The following is a 13,621-nucleotide window of genomic DNA, read 5'->3' as shown; positions in this document are numbered from 1 at the left end:
AATGACAATATTTTCGTTTTCTTCAATTGCTTTTTTGCTGACAACTTAGCAGATGGACATCCACAGGTAAATATTTGAGAAAAGCCTTTGGAGCAGTTGTTCAAAGTTTTGTGCAACTAACCAAAACATGTACTGATCTAACCATGCATGACTAATTTTATTCCGCAAATAGCTTGCATTTGTTCCAAAACTGTAATTCTTTGGTGGTGCTCAGAGATATTGTAACAACTCTCTCTTCTTAGTTCCTCCAACATAATCACCCATTCATTTTCATGGTAGCCAGGATTCTCTCCAATCTCAGGATCAACTGCTGATGAGAAGATTCAAGGTCCAGGGCAGCTATGTCCACAGGTGCTAGATAATTTGATGTACACATCCTTGTTAACGTCTTTCTCTGCTCTTCTGATGAAATACCGTTCCTCTTCTTTGTAGGAAACGCCATAACACATTCTCCTTTAGAGAAAGTACAATTTATATTTCCCAAATAATTTTGTATTATAATTTTTTAAAAAGCCTCTATTATTGATTAAAATCAACTACGTCAGAGTCCGGCTCCATGGCTAAATCGTTAGCACGCTGGCCTTTGGTCACAAGAGTCCTGGGTTCGATTCCCGGCGGGATTGGGAATTTCAACCATCATTGGTTAATTTCCCGGGTGTATGTGTTGTCATCATAATCGTTTCATCCTCATCATGACACGCAGGTCGCCTACGGGAGTCAAATCGAAAGACGTGCACCTGGCGAGCCGAACCCATCCTGGGATCTCCCGGCACTAAAAGCCATAAGCCATTTCATTTCATTTCATTTCATCTACATCACAGACTCAAAGGGCATTTCAGTGAAAAATAAATAGTTTTGATCAGTCTATTGTTACTTAAAACCAGCACTGTTGAAAAATGATGACAATTATGTAAGTTTGTTAAGAATATTGTGTGCTGACAGACTGGAAAGTTTTATGTTACAGTTACAATTACTTAAGTGGTCTCATTAAATACACAGGATGGTGTATTCCAAATATGGAAACCAAACACTAAAATAATTCTGTGGAAATGTTGAAATATTGGCAAGTTTTGATCTGTGTCATCCATGCTTTCAGTACTATAAAACAAAACATACCTTGTTGCGAAACTTGACACCATAGAATTTGTTTGCATGAACAAGCAGTTCAGGCCTGAAAGTTGTAGTAATGAACTGTGCATCTCTGGATAACTCGTGAATCATTTCAGCAACAGCCATCCTGTGCTGAGAGTCCAAAGCCTGGAATCAATATTCAGTATTAAATAGAATTCAGACTGATGACTACAAGATTAATCTCAAAATGGAAATTTAAATTATGATACAATTTTGTGGAAGAACCTCACATGCAGAATGTAGCTACATGATCCACTGATTAAAAAGAAAAAGACTGAGCAACCTACTGTCGGATTCAAAAATTTGGATACTAGAGTTTAAAGTTCTATAAAAAATTAATGGGTGCACCAATCTTAAATCTAATTGCATCAAATTATAGTTCAATTCCTCCTGTGTTTAACAAAGGTATATAACTTTTTTTGCTGTGTGTATTTCTGCAGCTATTGTAATAGGAAGAAAAAAAGAATGTGCTTTTTGTCATTCCGTGGGCAACCTCAAATTTAAAACTACCTAACATCAAAAGGGTGATAAAATTTTTATGTGCTACAGCCTTAAGTATCCCAAACAAAATTTCAAACTTACAAGAGTCTGACACAATACTTTAAAAAGTTATCGGTTTAATTTGTAATGTGTTTCTCAGTTCTGCGAAGTCCGACAAAGCTGTGGTTAACATCGTTATGAGCGCTGCAATTACTGTTTTTCTAATCGATATTTATAGAAAACCTACACGAATCCACAGATTTTATACTGGTTATTATTTGAGTGAGCGCCAACAGCAACCTGATGGCTGTGTTGAGAGCACAGTGTTGCTGTGTTGCTGCACTGGGTATATTTTCATTTGCTATTCCCGCTCAGGCTTGAATCAACTGGAAGTCATCGAAAGCACGTGAAACACAGATATTCTCAGTGATATTTGTTGTTTCCATTCAGGGCTAAAATGCCATTGATATATCTCGGTTTTCACAAGGAGAAATAATGGTTGTAAGTATGATTTGTGATGGTCTTTTTTTACCTGGTGCTGAGTTATGTTTTGTTGGTAATGAAGGTTATAGCAATTACCAACATGGAATGAACTCTACCCATTTTGAGGAAAGTTTCAGGAAAATTCTATGCCTTTTTCCAGCCAAATCAGCTGATGTTATTGGCCAGGCACCAGATCGTACTTAGTAACACCTCAAATGAAGCTTAACATACTAACAAAACAAATCCGTTTTAATGTGGAGTTAGTGTGACTTCCCTTTGCTCACTGTGAATTAAATGCAATCGGTCTCATTTGGGCTTATGCTAAGAGGAAGGTGGAAAAAAAAAAAAAAAATTGCCAATGTGACTAAAAGAGAGGGAGAAGCATGGAAATAGTGAAAGGTGTAAGCAGTGAAACTTTGCTCTCAGTAACTCCTGATTTATGGAAAAATGTAGTAAATGTGCCCAGAAAAGTACAATTACTGAGACAATGATGAATTTCCTGACAACATTCATCAGATGGAACCCAACATGGATTCGAGCTCCGATTCGGCAGGAACTGACATCTCTGATGAGGGAATTTTGTAACTATAAATTGTTTACTTTTTTTGTATACATATGTAAATACGAATGATGATGATTAAATATGATAAATTACACTGCTTTTACACAGTAAGTAGTTCATCGTTTTAAACCTGCCATTGGAGATCCAAAACTCTCGTAAGTGATGGGAAATGGTCAATGTTTAATTTTGTTAAGTATTATTCCTGTTTTAAAGAGAGAGTTGGTAAGTATTTACTTAATAATGCACAGCCCACCATGAGCATGGCAACACAGCGCTCTACAGGCAACTAGAGAGTATTATATTGCCTGATTGTTGATCACGCAATTCTCCTCTCAAATAATGATCAGTATAAAATCTATGAATACGTATAGGTTTTCTATAAAGATGATTTATAGTAACAGTAACTCCAGCACTCAAAGATGTTAACCACAGCTTTGTTTGACTTTGCAGAACTGAGAAACCCATAAAAAAAAATTAATGGGTGCATCAATCTCAGATCTAATTGCACCAAATTATAGCTCCATTCTTTCTGCATTTAACAATAGTACAAAACTTTTTTGTCATGTTTATTTCTGCAGCTGTTGTAATGGTGGGGTGGGGGAGGTGGTGGTGATTATTTTTTTAAGAGGAAGTACAACTAGGAAACCATCCTCTATATAACACTAATCAGATGGAAAAAATGGAAGGGATCCGACACTTTAAAAAATTAAGATATCGACCAAAGTAAGACAAGGGCCACGAACGGCGTGAAAATGAAGGACTCCTGAGCCCTTGCAAACCTAATAGCGTCGGGGTCAGAAAAGAACAAGAGCTGACCAAGAGAGGTCCTATAGGATAGAAGAAATTGAGGAGCCTGGCACAAGTAAGTGGAAGCAATGCCAGGACTCAGCTAAGGGCCCCGTGGTCGCCAACCCACGCTCCAATGTTCAGAGCCCCTGGAGCCCCTTTTAGTCGCCTCTTACGACAGGCAGGGGAAACCGTGGGTGATATTCTACTGCCCCCACCCACAGGGGATGGGGTGGGGGAGGAATATGGTTTTCTTTTGCATTCTACTGACAAACCTCAACTTTAAAACTATGTAACATCAAAACATTTCATCTGAATGTGATAAAAAATTGAATATGCCATAGCTTCAAGTGTCCCAAACAAGATTTCAAACTGAAGAGTTGATCACAATACCTCCAAAGTTATCAATTTAATTTTTTTTAAATAGAAGTTTAAACTAGAGTATCCAAACAAGGGCGCCCATACCCGGGGGCAAGGTGGGGACGCGGACCCCCCTGGCTCTCAGGGAAAGGAAAACATCTAAAGTAGTAAGGTATTTTTCTTTCAAGAAAATGATTTAAAACTTGGTATAACGTAGAAGTGGAACGGGTACCGTAGGCGGTATTTAACCGTGGAGTACAAGTCGCCATTCATCTTCCAAAATATTAAAATTACTACATACCTCCAGGTCTAGGCCCCCCCTACAAACTATCCTATGAGCACCCTTGTACCCAAACTTTTGAATCTGACAGCAGACAGGTATGCGAGGGCCTGTTCCCTGTTCCCTACAACATACTGGAAGGGCTTTTCCTAAAATGGATGGGTAAAAGTAGTAGCCACTCCATAGATATTTCAGTTCTTAAGCATTTCTAATCGCAAATAAACTACCATGTACAGCCAAAACTGGTTAGGACGTTTTTGTGGGGGCTGAGAAAAAATCATCATGAAGAGGAAACATGCTTTAAAAAAAAAAAAAAAGCTATTCAATTTAAAGTAGTTAGGTTTGAACATAAAAATAATTACGATAAAGACAAAGAAACCAGTGTTTACAATTATAATTAATGGAATGAATAAAGAAATAATACATTTAAAGAACACCAACATAGTAAAACATCAAGGAAAAACATTCTTAGAAATGCGAACTATATGTTCATATTTGCGTACAAAATTAAAAATGTACAAAAATTGTCAAAAATTTGATTCAGAATAAAGCAACACATGTTTAACATGCGAGAGGTCGCACCCGTTTTAAAACGCGAGAGGTCGCACAAAGGCAAATTGCTCACGCTTAATATTTTAATGAGCTGCTATTTTTCTTCGGCGGTGACTGCTCTGATTAAAATATAAATATGTACCCTGTTTAACCGCCTTTCAACTGGTACTAACATAATTACCCAGTAACAATATTTTCTCAATGTAAAAAAAATTAATGATTTTTTTTGCAACATCTGGTAAAATTACGTGAGTTTTTAAAGAGTGCGAGAGGTTGTGCATGAGCAAATTGCCTCAACGTTTGCATTTGTACATTTCAGTGAATGATTCGGTCACAGTTCAAGATAAAACTACAGCACCACACTTCACTGAAAGCCACCACAAACCTCATGAACTTTACTTAAGAAACTTTCCTGGAAATGCAGTCATGTAAGAATGCACTACGCGAGGGGTCGCATGAAGGCAATTTGCCACGGCAGATGCGAGAGTGAAAGAAAACTTAAACTACTCCAGAACGCGGCAGGCAATATACTGACGATAATCAACATAATTTCACGGTAGCAGCTTGACGGCAGGTATCCCAGCCAACTGTCGTGAACTGTTTTCCTAAAGGTGGTTTCAGCTGTCCGCTACGCGCGGCGGAAATAGACTCCGCTGAAAATCTCTGTGCTAATGGTGAAGATAGTGATGACGATTATGTCTTTAATGAAGACTGGGAACAATTAAAGGGTGAAAGTGACTCTGTCCCTGTTGATCTTGAAGATTATGTACTGATCGATTCCCATGTAGCCACGTGTAGAGTGGAAACAATTGAAGAGCTGTGTGATGATGGCGCGGGGGAGAGGAGTGATGAGAGGAAGAAGACGATTGTGAGCCCGAAGCTGTCCTGAGTTTTGCTGAAGCGCACACCGCCTTAGCCAAGGTGAAATCCATTATGTATTCGCACGATATCAGTGGTAGTGAAGAAAAGAACATTATGCAAGTAGAGAAGGCTTTGTTACATCAAAACTTTGCATTTCAAACAATTAATGACTTTTTTACTAAAAGGAGCAAGTACTAAAATGACATATGACATTGCACCATTATTTTGTTACGTTTATAACGAGATTGATACGCATTAAAATTAGCATCCTGTAGCATTAATTACTCAAAGCAATATCAGTTATTACCTGTCATCAGTTTTGATATACAGAGTCCGCCAGAAAAATATATACACACTTTGTTAGACGATATCGGGATATGGACATTGTCAACTGTTATCATTGTTTTTAAATGTTGTAGTATGGTCTGTCGCTCAACATGTTGGTACTTGCATCATGATAGTGGGAAAACAAAATGGCTGGACCACGCTTGACGTTCGAGCAACGAAAGTACATTCTGAACTGGTTTATCAGGTTTGGTAATGCCGTTGAAGTGCAACATCAGAGGAGGAGGGAGTTTGAAACAGCACCCCCGACATGCCTAACAATTAAACACATTACTGGGAAGTTCGAGACACATTGAACAATTTGTGATATTCACAAGGGAAGATCAAGAAGAACGCACACAGCTACCAGTCCTGCTTCGTCGGCTCATGTGTTGGGAAGTTTTGCTAATTCTCCACAGAAGTCTGCTATGCAATGTGCACATGAAGTAGGGATTTGCAATACAAGTGTACGACGAAGTGGAAATTTTACATCCCATGATTATTGCAATGAGGACGATCTCAATCGTCGAATGCAATTTTCCGAATGGTATCAGCAAATGGTAACCCAAGATGAACAATTTCTGACGAACATAGTGTGGTCTGATGAAGCCCAGTTTAAACTTAATTGAACAGTGAATCAACATAACTGTGTCTACTGGGCTCCGGAAAATCTGCATGTTCGTGTGGACAAGGCAGTCAAATTACCAGGGGTTGATGTCTGGTGTGGACTGTCGTCGAGTGGCTTACTAGGACCCTTTTTCTTTGATGGCACTGTCACTGGAGCAGTGTACTTGGAAGTTTTACGTACATTAATTTTACAAGCTGTACGTCCGCTTTATGGAGCCGGTGATGAAGTCTTCTACCAACAGGACAGGGCACCACCATAATACCATGTAGCAGTACGAGCTTTCATGGATGACGATCTGCTGGGACATTGGATTGGACGACGAGGGTACATTGAGTTCCCCCCCCATGGTCGCCAGGTCTTACCCCTATGGGCTTTTACTTGTGGGGAACCGTGAAAAATCAAGTCTATCAACGTAAGCCACGCACACTGGAGGCCCTTCGCCAGGAGATTACAGTGGCATGTGCAGAGATCCCCATTCAAACATTGACGGACGTATTTGCAGCGACCACTCGTCGTTCTGCTATGTGTCTGGCAGCCAACGATGAAAATTTTAAACATTTCATGTAACCATATGTTTAACTGAAGACAGTACTACAACCCAACCCCATGCCACTACAGCCCATGACGGGCTTTGGCCTACCAAGCGACCGCTGCTCAGCCCGAAGGCCTGCAGATTACGAGGTGTCATGTGGTCAGCACGATGAATCCTCTCGGCCGTTATTCTTAGCTTTCGGGACCGGGGCCGCTATCTCACAGTCAGATAACTCCTAAATTCTAATCACGTAGGCTGAGTGGACCTCGAACCAGCCCTCAGGTCCAGGTAAAAATCCCTGACCTGGACGGGAATCGAACCCAGGGCCTCGAGGTAAGAGGTAGGCACGCTACCCCTACACCACGGGGCCGGCAGTAGACAGTACTACATGTGTAATAAAAATTTAAATGTAAAAAAAACCACACAATAAATAGTTTTTGTTCCGTAAAGAGTGTATACATTTTTCTGGCGGACCCTGTATTAGGCCTATTTGAGAGACACAAATGAAATTCAAATATAAATGTATGTACATAACCTACCCAACATCACAATGTTTTGTTAAATAACTAGACCAGTAATAGTGTCAATGTTGTTGCCAAGAAAAGAAGATCAAATGATGTAAGTTTTGTGCATACATTTGAATTAAATTACATCATTCTACAAATATCAAGAGTTTCTTTCGTCAATGCTTTCCACCGTAATATCCACTTATAGCAGTAATTTGCAATAAGAAAACTGACCATAACCGTTTTCAATTATTACACGATGTAAAAAAAAGTGAAAAGAAATGCCATAAAATTATTCTTATTGTTTCCATCGCATATATCGTGGTTGCAATATTTTGATGCCTCTGTGAGGTTTACATACAGAAATATGTTCAAATACAGTAACAGTATTTTATTTTGCTTTCCCCAATTTTTTATGTTACCCGTATTTATCGTTTTCTCCGCATCCATCGTAATTTTTCCCCTCCCCCTGGAAAAACGATGCATCAACGTTTCAATTCACCCCCAACCTCACAAAAGAGCAACATATAATAGCCTAGTTCACCGAGCATTCAACATACCCATGACCAAGAAAGATCTTTCCATTGAATTTAATACTATTCGCGGTACAGCAAAATTCAACGGCTTCGGTAGCCACTTTATAGAAAGTATTATCAATAAACATAAATTTCGTCCCAAAACAACACTTAAGAAAGAACTACCTAAATACGAATCCTTTTCCACTTTCACTTTTAATAACGAAATTCATAAGATCACTAATATTTTCAAGAAAAAAGGCATAAAAATAGCATTCAAAACCAATAATATCAATACACACATTCTACATAACACGTCACACATCATCAACAAGGTCAACAGGTACGCAAAATCAGGTGTTTACAGGCTCAAATGTAACTCCTGCACTAATATTTCTTATGTAGAGCAAGCTGGAAGAAGTTTAAATATAAGATATTTGGAACACATCAACGCAGTCAAATATAATACATTTTCAGCTATCGGCCAACATATGGTCGATTACAATCATAAATTCACGAATAATGAACTAGACATGGACATTCTTGAAATAGCTAACAAGGGCCCTCTGCTTAATATAATCGAGAATTTTTATATACATCTGCACCAGTACTTTAACGCTAACTATAACCTTAATGAAATAATGGAAAAGTCTAATATTTTATTAGATTTATTAATTACCTATTTCAGAAAAAACAAGTTAGCAGATCAAAAATCTTTCTTTAAGTCAATTAAAGGTCCTCCGCCGATACAATCACCACTATTTTCCCACCCGCCGGCCCCACCTTAAGCCACTTCCCATTTTCCCGCCCCTTCCTTCGCACGTCATCTGCTCCACTGGATTGCTTCTCCCTTCACCAACTTCTTCCCCTCCTATTCCACACCATTCTCATTCCCTTAGTTGCACTTTACCGGTCAGGTAGTTCTCATTGTGCGCAAGGCGAGTACTCGTTTTCTCTCTTCGTTTTTTGCCATCCCCTTCCTTTAAAATTCTACAATGTATTCTGTCTTATGACTTCGGCAAATCCATAAGTGTATCTTACTTAGGCTGATGATGACCCATATAGGGTCGAAACTAGTCCCTTGATAACATATTGTAATGTATTTATAGACATTGCAATTATTGTACAGTATAGAGTAGGTGGAATAAACTTTGTAAATTATATGAATGGATGAAAACCATAACGGTATAAGTAGCATTTTGTTCATTCAGAGAAAACGGCATTTAAACATCTTAACACTCTTATAAGCATGCTATTTGTAGTTATGCCACCCATCACTAGAGCGCAGAATATTACCGCTATCACTTGTATCTCTTTGCTGGTGAGAAGATACATTCTCCCGGAGTTACATCCTGCACTTAACTTTTTTTTTTTTTTTTAATGTCACTTACACCGTTATGGTTTCCATCCATTTATATGAGGTTTTACTGTACAAGAAAAATATAACAGCATTGATGAAAATAAAATTGATTAATTGTTGATGTGCCATATCACTGAAGGAACAATCTTCTTTTATTACAATAAAATGAAGGAAATCCTGGTGTTATGAAAGTACGTCTATCTGTCCATAAGGCTGTTAATGGGGGATATCCTTTGAGGTCGCAGTGGTGCAACCAACCCAGCTGTCAGTGTCTACTACAGCTTTGAATTTGTTTTTTTAATCAAATCCACTTGACTATTTATCAAATGTCCAATGTGTACACTGGTGTATTTTATGTGTTTGTAGCCTTAACTCAGGAGGTTTAACCCCCACTTTCGTTTATGATGTCACTATGTCCTAATGCTAGTTTTTTTATTAATAGTACTGTCTGTGAATAATTTGCTTTGATTAAGTGGACAATAAACTGAAGTTTTTGTAAAAAGTAAGTCATATCCATCAATACGGGCCCAACTATGAAGTTTATTGCTTATGTAGTAAAGGCATAGACAATGTACCCATTGAAAAGGTATGGGAAACAATGATAAAAAAAAGGGAGCAGGCAAACAAATGATGGAAATTCTACACGCATGTATGGCAAATGTTTTAGCCATGTTCAGACCCAAGATGGGAGGACAGGATGGTTTAGGAATGTTCGAGCCCGCACAATCAAATAACAGCTCTGGGTGCACTTTTATGGGAAGCTTGAGTGCTAGTCTCGGAGTTTCCAGGCCACACCCTGTTAGGTACGACATCGTAACTGGTGTAAAATCTTCAATTATTGTGGTTGGTCATACTTTATTAAGTGCTAAATTATCTTTTATATAATATTAAATACGACTAATACATGGTTTCCCTGTAAATATGTTTTATAAATTTGTATTACCTCAAATACGTATTGTGTATAGGTTAGGGTGTCCCTTAAAAGGGAAATTTTTTTTTTTTCATTTATTGAACTTCATACCCCGTTATTGTGTTTATTAGTCTATTAGTTACCCAAGTAAAGAATTTCAACTTCCTACATTAATTTTAACCCGTGCCGACGGGGCCTAAAAGTTTTAGAAAATAGCTGCTTAAAGGGTCTCTTAAATGTAGTTGTAGATGGTCACTCAAAACAATTATTTTAGATAAATATAAATGAAAACAGAAATTTATATAATGCTCTTCTTGTAAGTAACAAAAAAAGATACAATATAGTTATTCATTTGGATATTTCCTCTTCAGTGTCTCTTTTTTTACAGTCTGGGTAAATTTTTCTATGTTCTTGCACACAATGTAATAAGAACTGCTTCTGTTCTTCATCTGCGGTAATCAAACCAAGAAAGTCTGTCATTAGTTTAACATCTCCTTCAGCTGTGTCATTAACTGCTTTTAACTCATTGCGGACCGTGGACGGCGTAAGACGTTTAAGCTTGCTTCTATGCTGCGGGCCGTGGACGGCGTAAGACGTTTAATGTTCCGCGCGAAGCAATGCTGTTTATATTCGTCATATATGCATTCTTTCACCTTAGTCAGTGTTACTGGTTGTAGCAGGAAGTTGGTTGACCTTGTTGAGATAACCCTCACGTTGAGTGGGCTCATATTTATCCGAGCAGTATTAACTGGAAAATCTCGTAACTTCCTCGCGCGTCAAGTCGGTACTTGAGATTCCAGTGCAGTGCGTGTCGTCCTTACCGAGTGTAGTATAATGTCTTATAATACAAAGTTTCTTACGGAAGATTAAATAGATACTGTTCACAATGATTATTCTGGTGATGAACTTATTTCTGAAATAGACTCAGATAGTGAAAGTGAGAGTGACGAGGAAATTGCGATTCCCGAATCCTATAGGCCTATAGAGAAAAGTGAAGTGCCTGATACATATCATTCTAGTTATTGTCCACCCGTTCCACAATTTACAGAGAATTCAGATATAAACGTTCAAATAGAAAATAAGCAGGATATTTTGAGTTACCGTACGTATTTTCATGAATGACGAATTTTATCAGTATGTGTGTGAGCAGACCAATCTATACGCGAGTCAAGTGATAAGTGCGGCGCCCCGGCATTTCACAATGAATTCGATCATGCAATCGTGGAAACCGATTAGTCCAAAATCCTGATATAAAAATGTACTGGACCGAAGACCCTGTTATTCATACTACGATATTTTCTAAAACAATGTTCCGAATACGCTTCCTTCATATTCTTTCATTTCTTCACTTTGGTGACAGTAATCGTTATGCCGAAAATACAGATAGGCTGTATAAAATTAGACGTATTTTGAAACCTGTCACACCAGATATCACACCTTAAATATTTACTACAGGTAAGCACAAAGTATCATTTTTCTAACATTTATAGTTTAGGAGTAATTGTAAATTGTATTAAGTGATGCACGTCTAGAGGGCCGGGCATGAAAATGGCCGGTCCAGGCATTCAAGTGTCCTGCTCAGAAGCAGGTACTGAACGTGTTAAGGTAGAAGCCTTTTTAGCTTCCACAAATGCCACGTTGCCTTTCTATGAAGATACAATTTTCTGAAGGAAACCACTGTCAAGTTTCAGTCGTGAAAATGAATCTTTACTCTTGACAGAAACAAAATCACTCAAAGATTTCCCAGACACAAGATAAAAAATCCTTGCAGTGCCTATAAATAAAACAAATAAGTTTTAAATTAAATACCAGATTAAACACTACTAGTCTACTACGTACCATACAGAGAGCCAGACGTCTCTTCTTTCGATGGAACATATCTCTTTCCGGAAGCACCAAAGCTTTCTTTTTGTAAGTTTTCTACAATGTTTCCTTTAGTCTGCTCATCAACTTCATTATCAAAAATTGAAAGGATGGCTAATTCAAGTTGAAAGTTCTCTTTGCGGCGGCAATGTAAATCCTGAATCTTCTTGCTATTTTTTTGCAGTTCTCGCCAGACCTGATAAAGAGCCACTAACTTCTTAACACAATTAGGCACAGCTCTGGTAGGTATTCTAGCCTTTTCCCAGAATATATTGCACTCCCAAATGACAAGATTTGCACTTCACTAACAGTCAATTTAACCTCACGTATGTTGAAAAATAGAACTGCGAGAACTTGATGATTAGATGGTAATTTTGCGCCTGTTATTTGGTGATTTACTGAACTTGTTTAAGGACGCATTGGAAATCAACTTGTCAACTTTCTCGTAATCTTTTAAGGTCTTTAAAAAACAAAAATCTTGATTCGGCGCTTTTATCGCCAAACTACATCCAAGCCAGGGCTTCACGTAAACTGCCACAATGAATAAACAAACATCTTGTAAAGCTTGTTTGTCCTTAGCGATCATTTTAAACTGGAACTTCAGTAAACACATTTTTAAGGAGTAAATAGCTCTTGTCATCCATCGTGTTTGATGCATTGCACCAGGAGGTCTGATTTTTATTTTATTTTTAATGTCTCCACCCAGAAAAACAATAGCGAGCTCGATGAGCTCGCGATAATCATCTCGTACAGTCAATTTTGCCAGCTCATTGTAAAAAAAGTCACCAATTCAATAATATTTGCCTCACAGAGATGTTGTTGGACAAAATCAGTGCATGGTTCCATGGCACTAGGATTAATATTCTTCCAGTTGTCTCTAAACTTTTTGAACAGCGGAATATCAGGACTGCTAGTGATTTGTTTGATCTTTGATTCAAGCACACTTTTGAGCACCCGTTCGTAAATATGATGGCGGCAAGAAAAGAGTAACAACTCTCTTTCTAGTTTTTGCTCTAAAAGCACACAAGCTCCGTTCAAGCGTCCTGTATTAGATGCTGTTGTATCACAGCACATTATTTGTACCTTATCATCCAGGTTCCAGTCATGAAGGGCATTTGACACTGCTTTCGCTTGCTCTTTACCAGAAGAGTTGTCTAACTACGGCACAGCAAGAAGTTGTTCTTCCTCGTCATATGAAATAATAATTGGTAGGCGTTCCTCTTTAGATCTTCTTATGTCCAGAGCAGGTAACAATTTTCCATCCCAATGAACAGTAACTACTTCGGACACATTCTGAAAATCGGATTTAATGGATCTCGCTCTATCTTTTCTTATTTGGTTCAAATGCGTTGAATAGAAGATTTGTTGATAGGGTAATTGTCAGAACTAAGACCAAGTGCTTCTACTACACACTGAATTATATAAACAGAATTCCTGATGCTTAGTTGACATCCGTCTAAAGTTGCAACTAATTTAGATGTGATAAAA

At 38.1% G+C, this 13,621-nt stretch overlaps 1 protein-coding gene across 1 annotated transcript in view; it reads right to left on the bottom strand.

Annotated features, from left to right (window-relative positions):
* Positions 1-13,621, bottom strand: part of SMC3 (structural maintenance of chromosomes 3) — a 311,725-nt gene that overhangs the window by 14,166 nt on the left and 283,938 nt on the right. The window contains exon 25 of the mRNA XM_067156456.2: positions 1,117-1,257. Within this exon, the coding sequence (XP_067012557.2) occupies positions 1,117-1,257 (141 nt within the window). The remainder of the gene's footprint in view (positions 1-1,116; positions 1,258-13,621) is intronic.

This window comes from Anabrus simplex, chromosome 1 (genome assembly GCF_040414725.1).
Source record: "Anabrus simplex isolate iqAnaSimp1 chromosome 1, ASM4041472v1, whole genome shotgun sequence".
Taxonomy (NCBI): domain Eukaryota; kingdom Metazoa; phylum Arthropoda; class Insecta; order Orthoptera; family Tettigoniidae; genus Anabrus; species Anabrus simplex.
This window is presented reverse-complemented; position numbering and strand designations above follow the sequence as displayed.